Source organism: Diceros bicornis, chromosome 9 (genome assembly GCF_020826845.1).
Source record: "Diceros bicornis minor isolate mBicDic1 chromosome 9, mDicBic1.mat.cur, whole genome shotgun sequence".
NCBI classification, from domain to species: Eukaryota; Metazoa; Chordata; class Mammalia; order Perissodactyla; family Rhinocerotidae; genus Diceros; species Diceros bicornis.
The window spans coordinates 71,817,764-71,845,391 of record NC_080748.1 but is presented as its reverse complement, the minus strand read 5'-3'; the positions used below and the strand labels follow the sequence as shown (position 1 = coordinate 71,845,391).

Sequence of the window (27,628 nt, the reverse complement as noted above, 5' to 3'; positions counted from 1 at the left end):
CAATTGGTGGACTTGACTGAAAATCAGCAAGACGGATAATCTGGTTTGTGTCACACACACATGATGGTTGCCCCTGACTTGTGCCCATAGCTGCTTCCTGAAAATGATCTGGATGTTTTCAGATTTCTCTCGCCTATTTGTGGTCCCCTGAAAAAGTCTTTGTAGCAGAGGACTTCTCCTCCTTCCTTGCTGGTTCAACCTGGCGTTTGTACCAGCAGCTCAAGATGGATAGCAAGCCACCTTGTTCCATACTGGGATTCAACAAGGCTGCCCTGGGCTTTTAACTGTGCTTTCCCATTTCAGTTTAGTGTATGGCAATGCTGAGTTCCCCAGGTTTATTGGAAACTTGACAGTGATTCACGATCTGATTCATTCTATGAGGCTTTCTGTTTTTAGGAGAATTATAAATGAAGCTAGTGAAACCAGTGGCATCACTAATATAACTTTATACACATTTGAGTGAAGCTGAAAGTTAAGACATTAACTCCAAACTTGTCCTTGAACCTCCAGAGGTAAATAAATGTTAGCCTTTACTTGTTTCTTAATTCCCTTGCTATTAAGTGCTCTAGATAGGATGTCAGAATCAGCAGCCTCTGGTTGTTTAATCCATTCCTTCATTTTTACCTCCTGCATTACATGGTCCTCTCCATTCCCTCTGTAAAATGTGCTTCTTGGTGGCAGCCTCTGGTGTGCCCACACTCTCTGCTCCAAACTTTAGCCATGTCATCTTTCCCTAGAGTCAGTTGTGATTCTTCCTAAGCTAGTTTGTGCTACTTGCCGTTGTAAGTTCATAATGACAAAACTTATCATCTGAACTGGGAAAATAGGAGTGTCAAAGGGAAGAGTTGTTTGTTTGGCAAGTTGAATGCTTTGGAAAGACTTAAATAAAGGCTTCACTACAGCAAAAGAAAACACAGCTAACTAAGGAAGTGTAGATGAGATAATAACAAACGAGTCTGGTGGGGAAGGAATTGGAAAAATAGAGGAGGATTCTGTGCTCAGAGCTTCCCGAGTGTCTTATAAGTCATAGATGATGCATTACGGGTATGATTTATACAAAAAAGACCATGAGAAGCTCCAACACCAGACCTTGTACATACTTTTAAATTAAAGCAAAACTTTAAGATTTTGTATTATTTATTTCTGAGCTGGCCAACTATTAGTTCAGATTATAACAGCTAGGAGGGTTTCTTCTGTAACCCTGTCTGCGGAAGTGGAGGACAACTTCCCAGTGATTGCTGAACCTCGTGTAGGGGAGGAGGAAGCACAAACAGCTGGAAGCCCAGGAGAGCGTAGGGTGTTTGCAGGGACACCATAGTGTAGAACAGCTGGACCCTGAAGTTTGAGATCAAGCATCAGAGGAGATAAAGATGGATAGGCACAGAGGAGGCAGATGATGGGGAGACTTGTGTCTCAAGCACAGGAGTTTGGGTTTGGAGTGTTGGGTAGAGGGCTACCAAGAGGAAGAATAGACCACCAGAAGGATGGGGTTTTGCCAACATAGGGAAGACAAGAAGAGACATTGGTTTGGCTAAGTTTCTATTTGGGGCATCCAAGTAGTGATGCCAAGTGTGGCTAATGAAAACCCATGATTCCGAATAGTGGGTCCCCACTGCAGGATAGTTCATGCCCTCATGTGATGTCATTCATAAAGCCATATCCCAACAGAGGGGCAATTGCATGTTTGTACACCATCATGGATGTTTTTTTATGCCAACTCTCATAGCTATGAGATAGGTTGCCTGTCCAGTCAGATGATAGTTGCTGGCCACATTGGAGCTGTTCATAATTCCAAAGGAAGAAGGAAGGCAGCGTAAAAAAACTAATTTATGTAGTCTATTTAATGCAGTTCTACCTGAGGATGTAAGAACCCTGAAAGTGGTTTTTGCCAGTGCTCTTGGTTCTCTAGGAAAAGCTTCGTGTTTTAATGATGTGAGGGTTGAATGTGCTCCTGTAAATACGATTGTGTGTTAACGGATATCATTTATAATGGAAATAGCTTTCAAGTATCGTGGAGTGGTAGAGAGGGAGAGCCCTGCAGTCTCCCTTTCTAAGTTTGAATCCTAGCTCTACGTCTTACTGTCTCTCTCCTCAAAGAGCCCCACATTCCTTATCTGTAAAATAGAGAAAATAGGAACAACTTCATAAGAGTTGTTAGGATAGAATGAAGTCATTTTAATGAAATTCTTAGCAAAACATCTAAGTACGTGTTAAGCACTAAATAGTAGGTAGTTATTTTTAAAACACTACATATATTTTTGAGTAGGAGAAATAGTCTGATAATGGCATTATGTTGCATGAAAGTAATTGTCACACATAGTTTTCAGGTCCATAAATATCACCATGTAAAGTTTGTATCACAGAGATTCATTGTTATCCTTGAAGATTTTAATGGATGTTTTCCAATGTAGACTCAGAATCAAAATAGACCATTGAGCACTAAATATTTCATGTTATTGTGACTTCCATATAATTTCTGAAGCCTTCAAGGTCCCAGATAATATTGCGTTAAGGAGTCTCAATTATGTAGAATTCTTGCCATTAAAATCATCACTTCCAAGATGTCTTCCTACTGACAAAACAAGTGAAAATGAATGTAAGATGCAGAAGTTGGATTTAGGCATTTTAATTTTTTTTTTTTTTAACGTTTGAGACTGCTTGAGCAAGTGAACTTGCACACAGCTGCCCTCAGCAAAATGCTGTAATTTATTGAAGAAAACTGAATTGCAAAACCTTTCTTCCCCACACACCCCCCATCAAAAAAAAAAATCAACAGCTTGACTGAGCTTAAATAACTGACTTTTCATATCCTTTCATGGAACACAAAGGGCTAATCCTGAGCCTACTTGAGCCACCAATGCAGGCCGTGGTGGGGACCACCATGGAACGTGTCATTCCCTCCTCACCACACACAAAACACATTGACTGCAGCTTTATGAAGTGAAAATGCCCAAGAAAAAGAAAATGTGAAGGAGGTGTCCTTAGTCATTTCTTTCCAGAGAGGGAGTGCGAAAGAAAGAGCTGCTGCATCTCGGTATTGAGAACAAAACAATCCTAAGACTTGGGTATAATAGGGCGGGTCACTTGCTTTTATAGAAGCAAAAGAGTGGAACTGCCTTTACTTGTCTCAGTACCACTGGCCCTTGCATTTCATTGTGTAGAGATGTCAGGGAAAGTGTGTAGAAAGCATTCCAGCCTCTTTCAGTGAACAATGACTTTGTCATTTTGAGATTTCTATGGTGTGTTGACCCCTTCCCCCACACCCTCCCTCAAATCCCTCTTGGACAAAAGAGACTGTTAGTTAGGCTGCCTTGCCCTCATTTGAAAGATTTCTGTTTTACCGACTCTTTAAAAGTAAACTCCTCCATTTTAACTGAAACACAATGTTTTCATGCTTTTAAAATCAACAAAAGCGTTTTAGGGCATTTGCAAGGATGGAATATTCGGTGAAAATGCCAGTCCCAGAGATAACGATTCATGCAAACTGCCAAGTTAAAGTGGGTTTCCTTGTCATTGGAAGGGAGAATTGATGATATGGGTTACTGGAAATATTTACAAGCACTTGACCCTCAGGTTTCTGAGATCAGGGTGATAGGATTCACGCAAGCCCACTCATACGATTCCTTTACCTTTCTTTTTTCTAATGAAAGATGAGATGGTTGGGCTTTTTCCAGCGTGATAGTTAGCACACTTAGAAAGCAGCAGCGTCAACATCAGCATGGTGACAGTTAATCACCGGGGACCCTCCCAGGCTGGCAACCAGTGTTCCAATTTGTCTGTCCCAGCATGTGTGCTCCAATGATAATGTTTGTAGTTTAACAAGAGGCTAATTAAGACCTAAAGGAAACAAAAAATAAGAATCTCATTTTTATTAAGCCTGGTGGTATTCTGCAGAGCATAGACCTTTACTTTATGGCGTTACTGAATGATGTCCATTGCAGGGCAATAGTGGCTACTCACGGGGCTTTCTCTCCTTGCCATCTTTCATCTTTAGGAAAGATAAAATGGACAGCTGTTGCTAGAGAGAGGAAAATGGCTAAATATTTACTTACATTGAGGACCTCTAGAGTCTCCATATGCTGTTCTTGATTACATTCTTTCAATTCTACCCACCTAATGAGTTTTCTTGATAAGATGATGATGTAAGGGTTGGGCTGGAGAACTTGCTTGAGTTTTAATAAAATCTTTCACTTGCTATTTTCTGTGTGGATGTATCTCTTAAATCTGATGAGGAACATGATTAATTATAATCTATACTGTCTTGTGGTTGTCTTCTGCTCGTGAGTTTCATGACTCACGTGTTTCTTGCAGCCTTTTCTCTGGGTTTGTTGACTTGGTGTTCTCTGATTGTCATCTGCATTGAGTCGTGAAGCAGTCAGCTCTAGCGTCGAAGCTCAGGGCCAGCACCCCATGGGAGATATGTCAGACGTGGCTCAGGAGCCCTGTTTTGTCTGAGGCACACAGGCGGGTTACCATCAGCCCTCATGTGTGCCTCCACGCTTCCCCATGCCCAGTGCACCCAAGGAAATCACCATGTGACGTTATGGCTGTACTTGACACATTGCCAACACCCGGCTGAGCATGACCTAAGGAATGGAAATGAAATTCTGGTGTCATATCTTTTTTTTAACCTATTGATATTTTTAATGAGGTACTGTTTACATACAGTATAATCATTTTTTCTTTTAGTTTGATGAGTTTTGGTAATTGTGTACATTCCTGTGACTACCACCCAAAACAAGATGTAGAACATCCCCATCACCTCAAAATCTCTTGCCCCTTTGCAGTCAAATTCTACAGTCCTCTCACTTCTCCTGGATTTTTATCAACATAGATCAGTTTTCCCAGTTTTCCTGTTCTTGGGCTACACATGTGTAAATGGAAGCAGTACAGTGCAGCACATGTTTTTCTGTGGCTGCCTTCTTTTGCTTAATATGTTTTCAAGATCCATCTATGTTGTTGCACGTTTTAGTGGTTCATTTCTTTTTTTTCTCTCTCTGAGTGCTTTTGCATTGTATGAAGATAGTACAATTTATCTGTTCTCTAGTTGATGGACATCTGGGTTGTTGAGAGTTTTTGGCAGTGAACCTTCTTGCACAAGTGTTTATATGGACACGGGTTTTCATTTCTCTTGGATCACATACGTAGAAGTGGAATTGCTGAGTCATAAGGTAGGTGTATATTAACTTAAGAAAAAATTACCATTAAGTTTTTCAAAATAGTTGGCACCATTTTATACACCTACCACCAATATATGAGAGTTTCAGACATTACTAATCATCAGGGAAATGCAAATCAAAACGACAATGGGATACCACCTCACACCTGTCAGAATGGCTATTATGAAAAAGACAGGAGATAACAAGTATCTGCGAGGATATGGAGAAAAGGGATCCCTCGTGTACTGTTGGTGGGAATGTAAATTGGTGTAGCCACTCTGGAAAACAGTATGGAGGTTCCTAAAAAAATTAAAAATAGAACTACCATATGGTCCAGCAATTCCACTTCTAGGTATATGTCCAAAGAAAGTGAAAACACTAATTTGAAAAAATATATGCACCCCTGTGTTCATTGCAACATTATTTACAGTAGCCAAGATATGGAAGCAACCTAAGTGTCCATCGGTGGATGAATGGATAAAGAAGATGTGGTATATGTATACAATGGAATATTATCCAGCCATAAAGAAGAATGAAATCTTGCCATTTGCAACAACATGGATGGACCTAAAGGCTATTGTGCTAAGTGAAATACGTCAGACAGAGAAAGACAAATGCTGTATGATTTCCCTTACATGTAGAATCTAAAAAACAAAACAAAACAGGAACCGACTCTTAGATACAGACAACAAACTGGTGGTTACCAGCAGAGGAGGATAGGGGAGTGCGTGAAATAGGTGAAGGGGATAAGGGGTACAGATTTCCAGTCATAAAATAAATAAGTCCTGAGAGTATAATGTAAAGCATGGGGAATATAGCCAATAATATTGTAATAACTTTGTATAGTGACAGATGGTAACTAGACATAGTGTGGTGATCATTTCATAATGTATAAAAATATTGAATCACTATGTTGTAAACCCGAAACTAATATACTACTATGTGTCAATTATACTTTAATTAAAAAAATATATATGTATATGTATGGGAGATACCCAGTTGTTCCACATCTTTGCAACGTTTAATATTATCAGTCTTTTGATTTTAGCCTTTCTAGCGCATATAACTGGCCTCGTTGTGTTTTTTAATAATTTTTTTTATTATTATTTATTTATTTTTCCCCCCAAAGCCCCAGTAGATAGTTGCATGTCATAGCTGCACATCCTTCTAGTTGCTGTATGTGGGACCTGGCCTCAGCATGGCCGGACAAGCGGTGCGTCGGTGCACGCCCGGGATCCGAACCCGGGCCGCCAGCAGCGGAGCGCGCGCACTTAACCGCTGAGCCACGGGGCCGGCCCCCTCGCTGTGTTTTTAATTTGTATTTCCCTGATGATTAATGATACCGAGCTCTTTTTCATGCATGCTTCCAGGCCATTCAGATACCTTGCCTGGTGAAATAATGGTTCAGATCTCTTGCTGGTTTTCTAAACTTAAGAAAATTCTTTTTATTGTCAGATTTATAGAGTTTATATGTGTATATATTTTAATGCTAGTTTTTTTATGTGTGTTTAATACTAGTCCTTTGTGAATATTTTCTTCTAGTCTGTGGCTTGCCTGTTTGTATTCTTAATGGAGAGCAAATTTTAATTTTGTTGAAGTCTAATGTTTACCTTTTAAAAATTTTTTTTCTTGTAGTTCGTGTTTTCTGCGTCCTAAGAAATCTTTGCATATATCCTTAACGTGTGTGAAGGTACTTTCCTGTTCTACCTTTTTAAAAATTGATGCATCTTGCATTAATTGTTGTGTATGGAATGAGGGGTTAGTGGTTGAGGTTTTCTTTTTTTTCCAGTTACTCTACCTACATTTGTTGAAAAGGCTTTTATGTGTCCAACTGACTTGGCACCTTGGTTAAAAATCATTTGTATGTGAGCAAGTCTGCATCTGTATACTTTAGTATTTTGTTCCATGTGTTTATCCTTTTAGCAGGAGTGCAATCTTGGTTATTATATGTTTTAGTAAGACTTGAAATCCAGTAGTTTAAGTCTTCTAACTTTTGTACTTCTTTGTCCAGATTGTTTTGATCATTCTAGATGCTTTTCTGTATAAATTTTAGAAGGCTTTTGATTTGTTTTCTAATAAAAGCCTGGTGGGATTTTAATTAATATTTCCTTTTAGATGTATATCAATTTGAGGAGTCTGTGATTCTTAACAATATTGATCTTTCAATTGTGAGCATGGTTTATCTCTCCACTTATTTAGGTCTTCTTTAATTTTAGAAGTGTTTTTTGGTTTTTAGTGTAGACATCTTACACTGTTTTGGTTGAATTTATTCCTGAGTATTTAATGTTTTTAAATTCTATTTATGGTATTGTTATTAATATCATTTTCCAATTGCTTGTTGCTAGTATATAGAAATACAGTTGATTTACATATATTGGCATTGTGCCATTGAACTTATGAATTTGTTTTGCATTTCTTGGCGTTGGTGTTTTTTAAAAAAATTTCTGTAGAATTTTCTACATGTACAATCATGTCAACTGTGAATAATGACAGTTTTACTTTTTCATTTCCAATATTTATGACTTTTATTTCCTTATTGCTGTGGCTAGAGCTTTCAGTATAATTTTGAATAGAGGTGATGAGATAAGACATTCTTGTACTCTTAGGGCAACGTCTTTCAATATTTTTCCATTAAGAATGATGTTAACTGCAATTTTTGGGGGTAGATATCTGATATCAGATTGAAAAAGTTTCATTTAATTCCTAATTTGCTGGGAGTTTTTACTTTTTTTTAATCAAGAATAGATGTTGAATTGACAGTTTTTCTACATCTCTTCAGATAATCATGTGATTATTCACCTTCACTCTTGTAATGTCGTGAATTATACTGATTGGTACTTGCAGGTTAAATTAATCTTATATTCCTGGAATACATAGAGTAAACTCTATGATGTAGCATCTTTTTTCATGTACACTGTATTCAGTTTGTTGATATTTTGTCAAGAATTTTTGTATCTATTGATAATGAGAGATAGTGGTATGTATTTTGTTTTTCTTAAAATATTTTGTCAGCTTTTCATATCAGAGTCGTACTGGCCTCATAAAAAGAAATGGGAAGTGTTTCTTCTTTGTGATGGTCAGTTTTATGTGTCAACGTGACTAGGCTACAGTCCTCAGTTAATCAATCAAATGGTAAAGTGTTGCTGTGTAGGTGTTTTGTAGATGTGATTAAAGTTCCTAAGCAGTTGACTTTAAGGAAGATTATCCTAGATAATCTGGGTGGGCCTGATTCAGTCAGTTGAAAGGCCTTAAGAGCTAAGGCTTCCCTGAAGAAAAAGAAATTTTCCCTATGGATAATAGCATCAGCTCCTGCCCAAGAGTTCCAACCCACCCTTTCTAACAGCCTGCCCTGTGGCTTTCGGGCTGGGCTAGCCAAGTTCGATTCTGAAGTATTATCCTTTTTATATTGTGAGATTCAGTTTATTGGTATGTTGTTTACTGTTCCTAAGACAGTGTGGTTTGTAATTTTTCTTTTACTGTCTTTGTCTGGTTTTTATATCTTGATAATGCTGGACTCAAAATCTCTGGAAGAATTTTTTTTTTTTTGCTGGGAAAGATTTGCTCTGAGCTGACATCTGTTGCCAATCTTCCCCCCCCCTTTTTTTTTTTTTTTGCTTACCTCCCCAAAGTCCCAGTACATAGTTGTATATTTTAGTTGTAAGACCTTCTGGTTCTTCTATGGGAACCACCGCCACAGCATAGCTACTGACAACTTAGTGGTATAGTTCTGCACCCGGGAACCGAACCTGGGCCACCAAAGCAGAGTGCACCAAACTTTAACCGCTAGGCCATCAAGGCTGGTTCTCTGGAAGAATTTGATAAAACTCTTTTATACAATCTACTTGTGAAGCCATCTGGGCCTAAAATCTTTTCTGTGGGAAAATTTTAAATTATGGATTCAAATTCTTGAATTTATAGGGAATTATTCAGATTTTCTATTTCTTCTTGTGTCAGTCTGCTTTGTCATTTTTCACGAAATTTGTCCTTTGCATTAAAATTTTAAAATTTATCAGCAGGCTTATTATATCCTCTTTTTAATGCCTGCAGTATATCTTGTGTTATCTCCTTTTAATTCATGATAATGGTAATTTTCTCCTCTTTTTTTCTTGATCAGTCTCCGTAGGAGTTTATTAATTTCATTGGTGCTCTCCAAGCTTTGGATTTGTTGATTTTCTCCTTGAAAGTTTATTTTCTGTTTCACTAATGTTGACTTTTCTCTTATTTCTATTCTTCTATATACTTTAATTTAATGATGTTTTTCTATCTTAAGATATATTTTTAGACCCTTGACCTTTAGCCTTTCTTTCTTTTTTTTTTAATAAGACTTTATTCTTTTTTTGAGCAGTTTTAGGTTCATAGCAAAATTAAGAGGAAGATACAGAGATTTCCCATGTATCCCCTGTACCCTTTCTCTTTTAAAAAAAATTTAGAGCTATAAATTTACCTCTAAACACACGTTTAGTTGTAGCCCTCAAATTTTGTTAGATTTTCATTTTCTTTTGTGTCAAAATACTTCCTAATTTTATTGTAATTCCTTTGAAGCAGGTGTTAGTTTAGAAGTGTATTACTGTATTTCCAAACATGTAGTGACTTTCTAGTTACCTTTTTGGTGTTGATTTCTTGTTCAATCCACTTAGGTCAAAATATATTCTGTACAATTTCTGTCCCTACTATGATTATGGATTTGTCTATTTCTCCTGGGTTCTGTCAGATTTTGCTTTATACATTTTGGAGCTATGTTATTAGGCTTATATAAATTTAGATTTTTTTTAATGTCTTCTGGGTAAATTGGCCCTTTATTCTTATGAAATGTTTTCCTTTACTTCTAGGAACCCTTCCTAACTTCAGCTTCTGTTTATAGATACTCGAGCTTTCTTTTGGTTAGTATTTTCTTGGGGTACTGTTTTCCAACCTTTTATTTCCACCTTTATTTTTAAGGCATGCCTTTTAAAGTAGCATGTAGATGGACTCCAGCCCTGAATTTTGTAATAAACTCTGACAGTGAGAAAAGGTAGAAAGGAAGCTATTGATGAGACATGCTGAACACCAAGGAAGGAAGAAGTGCACTACATTTCCCTAATGATTTCTGTTCTGTTGGTTAATAAATTGTAAACAAGCCACCACCGTTCACTCTTCAGCGGATTTAGCTATGACTCAGGATTAAGACCCTACTGAAGGATACACAGGTCCCAGAGCTGATGTGGATGTGAAAAGATTGGAGGCAGCCAAATGAGAGATGAAAGGAGTGATTTGCATATCTCAAGGAAAGGACAAGTTTAGAAAAGCTTAATCTTAGAGTTTGTATAGATCTCTTCATACAAATAAGACACTAAAGTTCCATCAAGTTCTGATTTAACAGAGTTAACTGTGTTAAGTGAAGTCAAAAGAAACAGAGGTGATAAAGAAGTACTGATCTCTGAACTCCCTGAAACACATAAGGTGCCATATCAGAACGTAACTTAACATCTGTAGACTCAGTACTAACTAGGTCGATATTAAGGTTTAGGAGCTTACATTTATGGGCCTTCTATGTTTTTCCCTTTGGTTCTATTTATCCTGTAATTAAAGGGCAATGAGTATGTTTTGGCAGGAATTACATTTTGTTTCTTAATACTTTTAAAGTCTTGTATACATAGCCTGTTCAAAATTTTACTGCCTCCACAAGAATCTTGTATTAGCCAGCAGCACAATCTATGTGATAGTCATTTCATTGAATGGTTAGTTATTTATTTATTTTTTGGTGAGGAAGGTTAGCCCTGAGCTAGCATCCATTGCCAATCCTCCTCTTTTTGCTGAGGAAAATTGGCCCTGGGCTAACATCTGTGCCCATCTTCCTCTGCTTTATATGTGGGATGCCTGCCACAGCATGGCTTGATAAGCGGTGTATAGGTCCGTGCCCGGGATCCGAACCTGGAACCCTGGGCCGCTGAAGTGGAGTGCGCGAACTTAACCACTACACCACTGGGCCAGCCCCTGAAAGGTTATTTTTTAATCTCATATTTTCCAGAATAATAGGTAGAAGAATCTCTCCTACACTCAAATCAGTAAATAGCTTACTGATCAAAACTTAGGCATAATTTTTTTCTCTCTCTAAATCAGAAGAAAATCTTACTGTGTTTCCTTGCCAAGAAGTGAATCTTGCTTTGTTTATTGCACTTAAGTCATATCTTCTGCAAAATCAGTAATCATTTAAGGCAATTTGGATGATTTGTACTTATCACAACTTGGAACAGAATTCTTAAGAGTCTGACTGACAGCAGAATTAAAAGCTTTGAAATTCCTTTGGGGTATTAGCAATCTTAATGATCATGATTCTATTTTTTAATACTGTAAACAAATAATAAAAGTACTGTCTACTGATTGTGGCCTTATGATTAAATACATATTTCACTTTTTTAAAAAAAATTTTATTTAGTTAGTTATTTCCCCCCCAAAGCCCCAGTAGATAGTTGTATGTCATAGCTGCACGTCCTTCTAGTTGCTGTATGCGGGACGCGGCCTCAGCATGGCCAGAGAAGCGGTGCATCGGTGCGCGCCCGGGATCCAAACCCGGGCCGCCAGCAGCGGAGCGCACGCACTTAACCCCTAAGCCACGGTCCGGCCCGATACATATTTCACTTTGTGCCTTATATGAGAGCGAGCAGGAGAGAGTTCAAATAACAATCGAGCGAGCCAAAAGTATGGATGACATATTTATTTGCATAAAATATGAAGAATACATTTTTACTGCTGTTTATAGAAAACATGTCTTTTGGCACAAGCTTCACCAAGACTAGCAAGAACAGAATCCCATGGAATTAAGTTTAAAGTAAATTGAGGGTAGATACCTAGGAATTCCTACAGGACTATAAACAGTTTGGTAGTTAAATGCCAAACAGGTCCTTGTATTTAAAATTCTGCTTGTGAAAGGAGTATGTTAGAATTTGTAATACTAGAATACAATGTTAATTCTAGAGGAAGAGAATTTCTGGGGAAATTTTAATGTTTTTACCACCATCCAAATACAGATATTGAACATGTAAAATACTTAGTCTCATTCTGTGTCCTTGGGTTTTAGGTGTTTATGAAAATTAAATTCAGCTCCTTTTTTTTTTTTTTTTTTCTTCAAGTCATTTTGCTTTCTGGGCTTAGAACTCATCTTTCTTATGAACCTGTGTTTTTTTTTCTTTTTAAAAAACAATTTTTTAGTTAAAACGTGTTAGTGTATTCTATTAGCAAGCACTTTAAAGTCACCTTTTTGCTGATCAGCTCTGTGAGCTGAGCAGACTATTTTCCTGTAATTAGCTGGGAGTCTGGGACTGGTCATCTCATGGGAGAGGCCAGATACAACCACAAGAAACCCAACAAAACTAGAAAATGCAGTCAAAAGGGAAAATATATAAAAAAGTATATTTAGGTATTAATTTTGTTGCAAAGATGAATCTTATGTGTATATGGGATATAATATCATGCCGAAATTAAAAGAATAGGCTTGGAGTCAGAATGACTCTGAATTATCTGACTTTGGGTAAATTACTAAACTTCTCTGAGCACCAGTTTCCTCCTTTGTAAATGGAGATAATAATCCCTCCTACTCAAATTTGATGTGAGAATGAAATTAAATAATGCATGTGAAATACTTAAGAGGTTGGGCACATGGCAAGCCTCGTGAAATATTAGCCATTATTCTTATTTGGGAAGGTGGGGCAATTGTACCTTTCTTTGGTTGTCAACTAGATATAGAGAATTGTGGAATTTCTTCAGTATTATGAGGAAGTTTGCCATGGGTACTAGCAACAAAACAATGTTTTATTTTTCAAACTTTTTAATGGGGCAATTTTTTAAACAAAACAATTAACATTTTTCATGAGCATTATTTTTTTTCTTCATTGATTTTGTATACCTTATTAATAATTCACTTAGATGCCAGTATGGTTTGTCAAGAAATAGCTGCTCACAGGACAGCATCCTTTCTGAGGATGAGAAGTGTATGTGAGACAGTCCTTCTGTAGGTGATGGTGAAAGGGCCCTCTACCTCAGTCATTCTGACATCCAAATCAGGATGTTTGCTTACCATCTACCTCAGTCATTCTGACATCCAAATCAGGATGTTTGCTTACCAAAAAGATGGACCCAGAGTGGACACAGTTGAATTTCCTAGGATTCACTAGTGTACAAAACCTAGCTTTTGTATCTTCCTTGATATTGACACACCAGTTCATGATGTATTAAATAGAAAATGTCAAATTGATCTTCTATTTGGGGTGTATTTGAATAATCTGATAAGGAGGCATTTGGGTCGATTTTGTTGAATCAGTCTCCTTAGTCTCCCAGAAATGCTCAGCAATTTCAGAGCAAGTAAGTCTTCACTAAGAAGAAACAAGGCTTGAGACAGAAAAAGGATATGGAATAAGAAAAGAAACATCTCAAAAAATGTTGAATTACTTCCATTTCCCTAAGGTTATCAATCTTTGGGAGGCCTTGAGTTGGGGAAAAAAATACAGAGAGGACAGAAATTGCAGTAGGCATGAGGTTTATTGGCCATTTTATTTTAAAAGTGCATCTTTGAACAAAGTAGACCTCAGATATGATAGCCAGAGAAAAGCCATACTTTGGTACATGTGACATCATTATCACATCTAGCAAACAATACCACCTGCTCTGATACATTCTTGGATAGTACTAAGCTGTTCCAGTGGTTGGAATGACCTACCTATCAGGGTCCAACTTCTAGGATATTGTTAAGATTCTTTGGGCCCATAAATGTGTTAGTGCATCATCTCTCCACCCCCGGCTCTGGCTTCCAGAGCACACTGAAGGTTAGTAGTAATAATAGTGATAACTGGAGCTTGTATTTGTTATGCATGAATAGCTAAGCATTTTATATACATTACCTCACTTAATTCCCACCACCATCCTTTTATGTTGTTGATATATCCCAGTTTTTACTAAGATTAAGAGTAGTGGAGGGTCTCACCCTCCCTGTTAATATTCAAGAGAGTTGGCCCTAAACCCTGTCAGATAGCACAATACCAGGCTAGTGGAATTTCCCCTCCAGGTCTAGATTGTCATTCTCTGCAAACTACAGAATTACTCTGAATTATGAAAAATCAGTATATACTCCCAGGTGAAAGACTTCATCTAAGAATCTTTTGTATTTGTTCATGTGGGTTCACGAAGTTGGGAGAGAATTCCCAACTGGTATGCTCCAAATGGGATATAAGCAAATCAAAATAATGATTCCCCTTAGGTCTTGGGGCAGTAGGGCTTGGACGAGTTTCTTCTGGGTCAGCATTTTTCTTGCTGTGCACGCATCTTTCTCTGTGTGCCGTAACATGACAGAGGAACAGAAGCACTGGCCATGGCTCATGGGTCATCAAATGGGCTTGGAATTGAACCAGATGGGGGAATTGTGTGTAGCTTGGGTTAGGCTCCTTGGAATCTCTGAATGTGGAAGGAAGAGATGAGATTGGTTTCAAGGAAGAGTTGTTTGTTGTGCATTAGAATCTTCTGTTTCCCCCTGCAGAGTGTTAGCTTTTTGCTTGTATATTATTTTTGTTCTCTGCCAACTTCCATACAGAGTTGGAGACAGCTGGCAGTAAAAGATTCACATATGTATATATATAAATACATATAAATATATACCCATACATTGTATATATGTTTTTTATAATATAATAGATCAGATCATATCCAATTCACTGGGAGGCTGGCTCTGGCAAGACCTATAAGCAGAAATAAAATTTATCAAAAGGCTTCTTTGAATTGCTTCAGAATTTTGGAGCATCAAATCTGAAAGAGCTAACCTAACTTGGGAGCTGCTGAGAGTAACAGTTACCAGTCTTGATTGGGTCCCCAGGAAGAGTGTTGGCACAGTTCCAGTGGAGCCCTTCGTTTTGAGTTTACCTCTGCTCCCGGGTCATCTGCCAGGCTGGGTTGGCCATAAAAAGCCTTCACTCCAGGGAGAGCCAGATAATTGAAACTGGTGAATATTGTCCAATCACGTGACGTGAGTCTGCTAAAAAATTATAATTTTGAATTTTTTCATAATTGACATTTCAGCAGGGTTTTTTTCCCCTGACAACTAATGATAGCAAGCCTAGTGACTTTATATAAGACCGGTCATAGAAGGAGCTGGTGCGTGAAGGGAGAAAGCCTGGCTTCCTAATCAGTATAGCAGGGTCAGATGCATCAGTTAATCCAGTAGCTGTAAGAGATTGTTCAGCTGTAGGTATAAAAGGAGGGAGATCCGACAGCCCTGTTTTCCTCCATTTATGAGTGGAATTTTTTCCTTCAGAATTCCATTCCTCTTCACTCTGGGTTTTGTATTGATACCACAGCAGATACTGGGAGAAACGGTAAAAGCACGTTGGTCTACGTCAAGATAATGCAGTCTCATTCACGGGGGCTCCTGGCCAAAAAGTCAAGGTTCTGGAAGTTTCCTCCTTTCTCCATGCTCATCCTGCCTACAGCTGTGGCACTTGGAGTCCTTGTGTATGAACCGCTCCTGGCTTTCTCCATAGCACAGTAACTTCCTAGGAGAACTCAGGACAACCGCTTAACCTCCCAGCTTCACGTTCCTTATCCGTAAATGGAAGTGACAGTGCTTACTTTTCTCACTCACAACATGGTCGGGAGGATCCTCTGAGCAAACTGATGTGGAAGAACTGTGAGATGGTAACTTGTGTCTCCCTAAGACATTACCTTGCTCATCCTTCCGTTGGAGATGTGCCAGGGGCTTGCTGCCCTGGGTGGCCTGGTGGGGAAGGCCCTGGGCTGGTGATCAGAGGATGCAGGTGTGGGTGCTAGGAAGTCACAGAACAGCCTGTGTTAATGTGGGCAAGCAACTTAACCTTTGCAGCCCAGCTCCCTCTTGGTGATTACTACCTGCAAATTATTCATGCCATTCTTTCTGTTAAGCCAGCCTATGAAATTCGGTCATAAGCCTCCTCTTAGAAACCTCTAGAAAGTGTTTATGTATTCTTCCCTGTATTTCCATAGTGCTCTGTGCCTTGTGTGGGTGGTCATGTATTTGTCTCCATCTAAGATCGTAAACTTTGGAGCCCTTGGCCCATGCCATGTGAATCTGCCTGTCCGCACCATCCGACCCCAGTTTCATAGCCGGCAGACACTAGGAGGTGAATTGCATTCATATTGCCTGAAGCTGTACACCATGATATTGTACTTTTTCTGATAAAGATGGATACTTAAATCAGCATCATCCAGGGACTTGGGTTTCTGTTCTGCCTGCTGTCTTTTTACACCAAGATCGTTTCCCAAGATAAAATCACCTCATAGGATAGATGCAGATAGAACTCTGAGCACAGTGCCTTACATGCAGTAAACGCCTGACAGCTGGCATCTGCCATTGTTATCATCAGCAGCCTTTGAAATAGATATTAAATACTTATGCTAATGATGGAAAATTTAATGTATATCCAGATGGGGAAAAAAACCCTTTTAGACATTGTAAGTTGTTTCCTTATTATCAAAACTCTTCCTCAGATTTCTAAGAAATATCAAAAATTTGTTTCATCATATTTCTTGTCTCTTGTCTATTCTTTATTGGGCATACTGATGAACTCTGAAATTCCTTAAGGTATTTAGAGGAAAAATTAAAGACAAATTAGGAAACTCAAATAAGTCAAAATGTTTTTCCTGAACAATAAAAAGATGGCTGTACATTGGGGACAAGTTTAAATATATTGTAATGGCTAATGACATGGGCTCCCTGGCTCCGTGACTTACGCCAGTCTTGATCAAGTTGCTTTTCCTCTCCCTGTGCCTCAGTGTCCCCATCTGTAAAATGAGGTAATGCTACTGCTTGATAGGGCTATTATGAGGATTAAATGAGTTAATAAATGTGAAGTAGTTAATGTGCGGCCGGCTCTCAGTAAATGTTAACTATGAATAGAAAACCAAGAAAGAGGAATCCCCACTTCCAAAGGTAAATGTTTAACCCTTTTCCTCCTTTTCTGAAGGCTGAATTTGTAATTAACCTCTTCCTTATCCCTACATATATAGCTGAGTCTTCTGCATTCCTTATCTTTGATACCTGCTTGCTAATTTCCCTCGTAATATCTACTGACTAATGATAGTTTGGGATCCAAGTCCTATTCTGAGTCTCAAATTGTCTCATTTGTTAAATAGGGAAAATAGTAATGCCTACCTCATAGGGCTACTGAGTGTATCAAAAAAGAGCTAATACCTAGCAAGTTCTTATTATGGCGTTTGGCACATAGTAAGCATGCAATAAATAACATCAGGACCACTTATAATTTTGTTATATCTTTGGATGGGAAAGCATTCCCTGACATTCCAACAAGCCTTTTTAGGAATGGAGTTTAATCCTAACAAAACAACCCGTTAAAGTCTGTTTTTGAAAAGAATTTTTGATAAGGAGGCCTCTGTATCTGTTTTCACTATTTCAGTCATTTCTACAAGTGATTGGTGTGGTGGGCGTGGCGGTGGCAGTGATTCCTTGGATGGCAATACCTCTGATTCCCCTGGTCATCATTTTCTTTGTTCTTCGGCGATATTTCTTAGAAACGTCAAGAGATGTCAAACGCCTGGAATCTACAAGTGAGTACCGGGCTCTCAGGTTGGGATGGCAATGCAAGCTAACTTCCATTTATGCCATAATTAAGGAGACCCCTGAAATTGTGGAGACTCTGTCTTCTGGAATTTCTCTCTAAGTTAGGTAATTGAATATTGTGGCCACCGTGAGTCAGTGTGGCCCTTAGGGCAGATGGAGCTGATGGCATGCCAGGTGCAGCTTTGCAGATTTGCATGAGGAAGGAGTGAAGGACATCTGTGGAATGATGCTCTCCTGGAACTTGAGCACCGTGAAGACTGGGACCGTTTCTGTCTTGTTCATGACATCCTTCCTAACACGGAGCAGGCACTCAGTGAACGTTTTTGGAAGGAAAATAGGGAATTTTTCTTCCTCAGAAGTTACTAGAAATGACAAGGAAAGGAACAATGAAGGAAAGGCAAGGAGGTGTCAGGAAATATATATCAGAAGTGATACATGTGAAAAATAGATTATTTCCACATACTCAAAAAATCACAAGTTGCAGTTGTTAAGTGTTTTAAAAAAGATAAGCACTGTTATTTTCGGTTTTTCTCTTTATTGTCACCAATATTTGGTATAATGCCACACTGTTTGATGTTTTTTCCCCCTAAGCTGTTCATATAAACGGATGCTGAAAGTAACCCCCGTAGGAGGACAGGGGAGAGGAATCCGTTCAGTGTGCATTTAGTCTGTTACTCTATTCAACTTCCTAGTTTTGGAAGAATGGGGGAAACATTTTATGATTAATCATTCTATTCTATTGGTAATCACAGAGAGCGAAATAATTGACAGTTTATCTCATTGTTAATGCACAAACATTTTATTATTATTAAAATTAAAAAATCCTAAGGAGAGTAGAATTGTTATATTTTTAAAAAAAGGTATAAGGACAATAGTCAAAATGTAAAGAAGGAAGAAACCTCAATCATGAATAGCTACTCAAATTAACACCAGCTTAGCTTTCTGGAAGCCAGCCTAAGGAGAGAAACATACTGAGTCCCATGATCCTCCACTTCTACTAAGTGGAAAAATATAAGTTCATCAGGACAAAGGACTTTTTTGTTGTGGCATATGTGTGTGTCTTTTTTAATAATAAACTCTTGAGAAGTATTTATCATAAGTATTTGCATAAAAGGATAGTGGGTGGCAGTTTCATAAAAGCTATAAAAATTTTTTTCAGTCATCAAGAGAACCAGCTAAACTACCATGAGGTCTGGTTTTGTGCGTTGTTTCGATGGGATGGTGGAGTAGTGGAGTCCAGGCACGTGTAACATTCTGCTGCTATGACTTGGTACTATGATAGGACTTGGAGAAGGCAGAAGAATAAATGATGAGCTCCAACCAGTCTTTTGTGTAGACAGCAAGGCTTCACACACTTTATGATTTGTTGGCCACTCATGAAGTGGAATTATTCATCAGTCTTGTTGCAAAGGAGGAATCTGGTATATTTAAAGAAGGGTTGTTCAGAAGGAACACTTGATGTAGCTTTTTGCCTGGGACAAGGGCTGCTTCCCATCCATATGGAAGTGGAGAGAAGAGGACCTCGTGAACCTTTTCTCAAGAAGCAGTGTAGGATTTTCTCATTAGATTTGGAGATTCTGAGAACTTTGGCATAGCCCCTGTGGAATATTTGGATTTCTCTGCACCCCGGTAGGCTGCGACAATAAGTTAAAGGTGGGGACTCCCTCATCAATGCTCCCAGATAATCCAATGGCCACTTGACTGGAACTGTTTATTATCTATCTGGGTGGTGGGCCTGTGCCATCAGTAACAATTCCACGGTTTCCTCTAAGCAGTAGTTGATAGTATTTCCTGAGGCCACTGCTGGTGCCTCTGGAAACTTAGGCTGACGTTTAAACTGTCTTAATGACAAACGCCATTGATAGTGATGGTTTTTCATTTTTGTAAAAGTGAGCTTAGCAATGGTCAGTGATAGAGAAGTGTGTAAAACCAGGATGGCATTTGGTTGCATTGCTCTAGCTGACTCTATTCATTTGGCAGTGCCTAAATTATGAAGCCATATCCAAATTCTGTCTGTAAGGGTGCTGTGATCAACTAGCAATGCCTGCCACGGGCATTGCTAGAGGAGGGTTAATATGTGTGCCACGTGTTTTCAGACCATAGATCCTCAAGTCTGCTATTTTAAGGTGTTCTCATGCCAGGTTCTCAGGGACTCTGTTCAACTTAAGGTACTTAATAAGATGTACAATGATGGGTAATGCTCTTGGATAATAGCTAAGTAAGATTTTGGAGTTTTCTAAACATAAACTACAAATTCTGGAGACAAATGCATTTAGTCACATGTGGACAGCTTCAACCCTGATTATGCTCCCTTTGAGACACTGGCTGTGACTAAAAGCACAGCCTTAGGCATAAGACAGTTGGGTCTGACACCCAGCTCTACTACTTACTTGGGTTAACTAACTTAATCTTGGGCAGTGCTCTTAATCCCTCAATCTGTTTTTCCCTCCGTCAAGGGTATAATAATACCTGCCCTTTGGGGTTCTTGTGAGGATGCTTGAGTTGATGCTTGTACAGTGCTTGCTGGCCACTACAAAAGGCCCTAGAACCTTGAACACAAGGGAATTAAGAAGATAATAACTAGGAGGTCTCACATAGCATTAATGATAAGCTGCAGCAAGGCTGTCAGCCCAGGTCCCTGCCCTCCCACTTCCAGGGAAGATTTGCAGTCCTTGGGGGGTATGTCCCAAAAAGTCCTCAGGGTCATGGAAAACACAGCTGTCAGCCTTGGGAAATGTAGGGTTACCTTTGTCTGTGACTGCTGACTGAGGCCATGGGTGTCATACAGATCTACTTCAGGATAGCCAGCTCAGTTTTCATGGGAAAAAGGGTATTACATTGGGCGAGGTAATGCCAGAGCCTTGGCACCCCCTCTCCCTCTGTACTAGTTAATTTTCTTTGCAGACCCTCCAGTTCACTCATGCTGGCCCTAGTGGGCTGTGAAAGAAACAGGATAGCTTTTCACAGAGACAGATTCCTGCCGGACCGCTGTGACTCTTGGGAATGAGGTAAAGTAGGTGATGTGGTCTTTGGGTTCGCTGGTGTTCAAGGCTGAGATGCAGCCTGGTTTCTAAAGTCAACGCTGCCCTAAAATCCTGCCAGAGATAATCCCCTGCAACTGTGACCTCCTGGTGAGGGAAGCCAGGGAGGATGGCCAAGCTGAAGAATTTCCTTCTAGGGCTGTCCCTGGGTGGAGAGCCACATCTGCTTCCTGCTCAGGAGCATTGTCGCTGATGAAATTGTGTTTATGGCACAGCATTTGCTCTGGAAAGGAGAGCATGGTTCTGGTGAGTTCTCTGGGCTATCTGGAGCTGGACTCTGGGCACTTTCTTGATAGTGTCCTGGAGACTGGAATTCTCCTGAGTCCTCCCTGTGAGCACCCCATTTCCATGTTGACTATGTTCTGGGGTGGATTGGGCATCTGCTGGGGAGCGCAGGAAAGGCCTGTTCAGAGCTTCCAGCCTTTCTTATTTGGAGCATGAGCTCAGTCCTCTTATGTTCATGTTACTGTCTTAAAATTACAAAGTTAAAGGAAGCTAAAATAAAGAAAGATCAAAGGTCACTCAGTATAATGAAGAGACAGAACAGCGTGGATACTAGAGTACGACCACAAACATATAAGTGGACGGGCAGAACCACCACCGAATCACTTAAGGGTCTTTGCCTCAATTAGATACAAGAGCAGATGTTAGATCGTATCTCGGTTCAGAGGTTTTTTTTTTCCTTAAAGCAGAATCACAGATGAGGGCCCTTAGCGGTTAATGTCCCCAGTCAGGAAAGGGCCAGAAAGCTGAGTGGATGCTCAGCACGCCCCTAGCCGGGCTTCCCACCTTGTCTGAAGCCGTGTCTCACACGTGGAAGCTAGCTGCTCCCTTGCTTGAGGAGCCATGGACACTAAGCTTAATAAGAGGTTCTGTGTTTACACATTTGTACCCCAGAGCCCCCCCCACACACGCAGTGCCCATGTGCACGTCGGTATTGACTGAACTTAGACAGGCTTTCGGATGCCGGGCTAGGGAGTCAGGCCTGAAAATAAGTGAGCTTTTCCTTTAATTTTTTTTTTTCCGCCTCTATCATTTTATAAAATCTCTACAGCCTCCTATAAGATACGTGATCTTAACTTCCCCTAAACACCTAGGTTTTACTAACGGGTCTTCCCTAGGAGAGGCACAGGTAACAAGTTGATAAGTCAGTATTTCCTGCTGATGAAGCACAGATTATTACTCATCACAGACAGAGGTCGCAGGCTCGCAGTCTGTCCCTGACGATAGCTAGTTACAGCCTCATTTGTGGTGGGGAATAAAAACTGTAAGGGATCATCCCTGCCCAGCAGCGTGCAGCCCACCTCTTCTCCGATGTGCAGGAGCCAGACCCCGGTGCTCGTCCACAGTGTGCTCTTAGAGAAGACGACAGGGAAATGAATGACCGATCTTGTGACATCAGGCCCCAAACCAACGTGAAGTTACTCCAAAGAGAGTGGCCGCCAAGGCCACAGTCAGATTCTGAAAGGGCAGCGTCACTGTTACATGCCAGAGAGACCTCCAAAGGCCAGGACAAGTGTCCAGCAGGGCAGTTGTAAAAACATCCATCAGGTTCCCAGAGCTGAAGTCAAGACTATTCAAAGGCACCTTGGCTGTGCAGGTCCTGTGGCCACAAGGACAGCGCAATACCCAGGTGCCCCATGACCCATGAGAGACTCCTGGTGCAGGAGCAGGCACCGGGAACTTCCCCAGGATGCAGGGCAATGCGGCCTGTCCGTTCACCGTACTTACCGTGCACCTGTCCTGTGCCAGGCACTGTTCCTTTCAGGGATGTGCTGGCTTTATCCCAGCCCTTAGGAAGTTGATGACCTAAGGTGGAGAGAGACACATGATAGCTAATCATAATTCCGTGTGGTGAGTACTCTAACACAGAATTAAACTTAAAAATGCTACTGACTCAAATTAGTGAACGATAATTTCCACCCAGAGGAATGTCAGAGAAGAATATGGAGGGAGGCCATATTTGAGGAGGATCTTGGTGAATGAGTGGGCGAAGAACGAATTTTGTTATCTAAATCTAGCTATGATTTGAATTTTGTCGAAGATAGGTTCAAAGAGAAACTTTCATTTCCAGGTCATTGAAGTGAAGTGTAACGTGACCAGGAGGTCGAGGGGTGACATCAAGCCTTCTCCAGCACGAGCATCGTCGCTTCTTCCCGAGGCAGCCCAGGAGGCTCCGGGTGTGCGCTTCCGCGGGATGTGCGACCACAGAGCACGAGAGGCAGTTGGTTTCCTTGTATCCAGCCTCACTGACTTTCTCTTTTTCGTCTGACTCTGCTTCCGCAGCACGGAGCCCAGTGTTTTCCCACTTATCGGCTTCTCTCCAGGGACTCTGGACCATCCGGGCGTACAAAGCTGAAGAGAGGTTTCAGGAACTGTTCGATGCACACCAGGATTTGCACTCAGGTCTGTAAGTTTCTGGAAATGCTTTCAGAGGATGGGATATGCTGCCTTCTGCGGCTTGACTTCCCTCTGAGGTGTCCTTGCTGGCCAGCACCTCTCCTTCTCTGCCCCCCACCCCCAACCCCACCTCACATCCTGCCTCTGCGCATCTTCCTCCCCTCTCCTTCCTCATGGCCGTGACTCCTCTCACAATGCCCTCTATGCTCCCCTCTGCCCCAGCACACACTGCTTGGCTCGCCCTGACTGGCTTGCATCGTCCTTGCATCCCTGTGCCCTGCGGCTTTCTGTCCCTTTAGGGCAGCGACCTTTTTTGTAAAGGGCCGGATAGTATATATTTTAGGCTTTGTGCACCATATTGTCTTGGTTGCAACTACTCAACTGCTGTTGTAGCATGAATGCAGGCAAAGGTAAATGCAGTCATGACCGACCTGCGTGTACGACAGTGGTCTGATGAGATTAGTACTGTATTGCCTAGGTGTGTAGTAGGTTATACTGTTTAGGTTTGTGTAAGTACACTCCATGCTGTTCACACAATGAGGAAATCACCTAATGATGCAGTTCTGAGAATATATCCCCATCTTTAAGCAATGCATGGCTGTAATATATCAGCAAATGACCATGTCTGTGTTCCAATAAAACTTTATTTACAAAAGCAGGCAGTGGGCCATACTTGGCCCACAGGCTGTAGTTTGCTGACTCTTTTTTCAGAGCATGCAGGGTGGCAGAAGTGACTGAGGAAATCAATTTCCTGATTATCAGATTTGCCACCCACTTGATATGTATTATTCTTTCTATCAGTGAAGTTTTTTTCTATGTAGAAATTTCAGAATTTCCTCTAAGTCTATAAAATCCTGGCCCACCTTTCCTAATTTTATTGTACTTTGAAGATAAAATGGCATTTTGAAAGCCACGTGCAGATACTTTTAGTGAGATGGTCATTTAGATACTGGCTCCTAAGGAATAAACTCTGCGTGCAGGGCCTGTAGTAAATATGGAAGGTGCTGGAAACAAAATGGGAGCTGTGTTCTCTGCTGTCGGAGAACTAGGAACAGTCAACCGTGTGAGTGGGTGAGCTTCACGTTGAGGCCCAGCACTGCCAGAAATGCACTGAAGAGACCATTTTTCCATGTTCTGTATGATGATCATATTTCTGTTTATAACTTCTGGGTTGAATTTTTCAATGCATGCTTCCCACAAAGCCACTGCACCATTCCTATGTGTACCATACATTGTCTTGTGTCACAGCTTAGCTTTCTGGAATCTTCAGGTTCGTTGGGGGTACAACTTTGCTGTCCTGCTTTGTGTAGAAATCTTCTGTAGCTCAAATGGGCAAAATGCTCTTCCTCGTTCGAAGCAGTTAACGTGGTTTTTCTACTTATTCATTATGCTTGCTACGGTTCACAAATCCAGAGGCTTGGTTCTTGTTTTTGACTACGTCCCGGTGGTTCGCCGTGCGTCTGGATGCCATCTGTGCCATCTTTGTCATTGTTATTACCTTTGGGTCCCTGATTCTGGCAAAAAGTAAGTGCAGATGTGAATAACTATTTGTGGTATGTTTACAATTTATAGCTGCGTTTACAGTTATTAAATTAAACTCTTGCCACCTTGTCTAACATCGTATACTGTTTAGTTCTAATGAATTGTATTAAAGCATTTGCAGTGGTCAGGTTGGGTGTGATTGCACAGTGTGGCCCATGTAGAGGAGTCACTGGGTCTTGATGAGTTCCTTTTATATTTCTTTAATGGTTTGAGGCCTATGCCAGTGTAGCAAGCTGACCTTCTGAACATTCCTGGTAGTGTCTGGTAGTTGTGAGGAGAGAACCAAGTTTACTATTAAGCATTTTGTCCAGCTTAGGGCTTTAGGTTTTAGCTTTATGCCTACTCGGATCTCTTGGTTGTAGGCGCCTGGTGCACTGGGTTGAGAAAGATTCTCAGCAGGAAAGAACGTTATCCTCACTGCTCATGGGTACCAGATGAGCAGGCATTGGCATGTATGGCATGAATTTGCCACCCCTAAGTATTCCAGAGTAGCAACACTGAATCACAATATTTAATAATGGAACAAAGAGAGTAGTATCTTAGATTTAAAAGCACTGGCTTTTAGAACCCATTGCCTTATTTTTAGTGGTTTCCAACTGCAGTTGCATTAGACGTAGAAAGTGCAATGATGTAATGGGCCTCAAAACCATAATGATGAAAGTCTGAATAATGACATTATTCTTCAACTGTATAATACTGTCAAGTGTATGTTGATCCTCTTGGGATTAGTAAACTCATTTAATCTTTCTAATTCATAATTTTTTATTTTTCATTGTATCATAGTCTCAATCATTATATGCAAATTATTTAAATATAATCAAATAGTTTTCTGGGTGAAGTGACACAAGGAGCTGGGCTCAGGGTTAAGGATGGGACTGACTTTATTCCCCTTCTTCCTCATTTAGCGTTGGATGCCGGGCAAGTGGGCCTCGCGTTGTCCTATGCCCTCACGCTCATGGGGATGTTCCAGTGGTGCGTCAGGCAGAGTGCCGAAGCTGAGAATCTGGTACTGTTTATCCTAACGTTCCTTAGCCTTTTCAAGTTGCTTTGCCATTAAATGGCATAAAGGCAATTCTTATGTAAAATATTAAAACTGTTATTTTTACTTTGTAGCTAACAGAGTTTTTTAGATCCTTCCTCCATCTGTTTAAAGTTAATGTAAAATAAAATATATACATCTTTTTCTCAGTCTTATGTATGCAGTGTCAGCAGGTTTTATACTCATCACAAGTCTTCAAATGTAATAAATGTCTCTGTAGGAGGGAGGTTCTGAAATCCTGGAGAGGGTATAAGCTAATTTCTTGGAGGCCTGTTGATTTTTGTTTCTTAATGAATAATTCCTTATACCTGGTAAAAGAAGAATTCAGTGTTTGGAGGTTTTTTGTTTAATTAATAGGTATCTCCCCACACACACACACACACACACACACACATTTTAACATTTATTCTTGTATGTTTTGAACAGAAACAGGAGGGCCTAAATTTGCTGGTGTCCCTTTCTGGTAGAGTAAGCGCCTTCTTGGAAGGTGCTAGTCAAAGGTGTTGAGTCATGATTGTTGAGGAGGCCTTAGTCAATATGTAAATCATCTCCTCTTTTGAATATTTGCACCTTCTCCTAAAGGTGGGAAAACAGTGAAAACGAAATCTTTCCATTTTGCTCTTCTAATAGAGTAGAAAGTGACTGATTATTAAAATGAGGTTTGATGACCATTCAGTTTTACTCATCTATGACAGATGGCCCTTCTGTAGCAAAAGATTACTGACGGGTGGCCATAAGTATTCTTATTTTTTTTTGACAAAATCCTCGTGTATTTTATTCAGCTGTGAAAAGCAGATAAATAAAATCCTAGCATTCATTTCTCGAATTCTTCTAGTTTTAATATAATGTTGAAGGAAGTAGCTGTAAGTGAAAGTGTTAAAAGACGACGAACGAGTTTATAAATCATCAAAGTCCTCCTCAGACTCCTACTTCCCTCCTGTGGGATATTAAGACCTGAGATATCCTGAGCACAACATTTCATTTACAATCTCTTAACATCCGTAAACAAGACCCTCCACTCTTAACCCATGTGATGTCCTGTGTTTTTCAGATGATTTCAGTGGAAAGGGTGATTGAGTATACAGACCTTGAGAAAGAAGCACCTTGGGAATACCAGAAACGCCCCCCACCGACCTGGCCCCATGAAGGAGTGATTGTCTTTGATAACGTTAACTTCACGTACAGTTTAGATGGGCCTCTGGTACTGAAGCACCTGACAGCACTCATTAAATCAAAAGAAAAGGTTTGTTTCAGCTGCCTTGCCTCTTTAAAATTTCGTCTAATGATTTAGCACTATAGCATCTTCTTGTTGGCTTCCCTGTGAATGTGTCCAGGGGACTCTTGCCTCCTCTGTGGATTCAGATTAGACGGGTGATATTATAGGTGAATCTTGGAAACTGACCATAGAATGTGGATACCCACATTTCTTTCCTGTGTTGTGAGCTGCTTCATGGTAGTTGGTGGGCCCTGGTCCCCAGGACTAGAACTTAACCTGACCCAGGATACTCTATCCGACATCCACTTATTCATGCCTGAGTCTTGGAAGTCAACACTTGCTCCTTGTCAGTAACCCTCCAATATCTATTTCCTGTCGATTCTTACTTCTGTGTATTTCTCAAATCCTCCTCTTCCTCTCTGTGGTGCCCTTGAGATGCAACGCTCCTCCTCCATCCCTTGGTCTTCTCCACAGACCTGCCCTCCTCTAACCCATACCTTGTTGTCGTTCCCCTGCCCTCCCTCCCACAGACTGCTTCTTTCTGAAACAGATCCGATCTCTCCGCGGCCCTTGCTAGCTCCTGGCCTGGGCGAGCTGCTGCTGGAACCAGAGCATGGCCCCAGGTACACTCGAGCAGGGGCTGCAAGCCCAGCGCTT

General features: G+C 40.4%; 1 protein-coding gene across 6 annotated transcripts in view; it reads left to right on the top strand.

Moving 5' to 3' along the window:
- Positions 1-27,628, top strand: part of ABCC4 (ATP binding cassette subfamily C member 4) — a 266,824-nt gene that overhangs the window by 176,893 nt on the left and 62,303 nt on the right. For all 6 annotated transcript variants that reach the window (XM_058548381.1, XM_058548382.1, XM_058548378.1 and 3 more), the window contains 5 exons: positions 17,570-17,720; positions 23,061-23,180; positions 24,588-24,698; positions 25,622-25,722; positions 26,807-26,998. In XM_058548381.1, the coding sequence (XP_058404364.1) occupies positions 17,570-17,720; positions 23,061-23,180; positions 24,588-24,698; positions 25,622-25,722; positions 26,807-26,998 (675 nt within the window). The remainder of the gene's footprint in view (positions 1-17,569; positions 17,721-23,060; positions 23,181-24,587; positions 24,699-25,621; positions 25,723-26,806; positions 26,999-27,628) is intronic.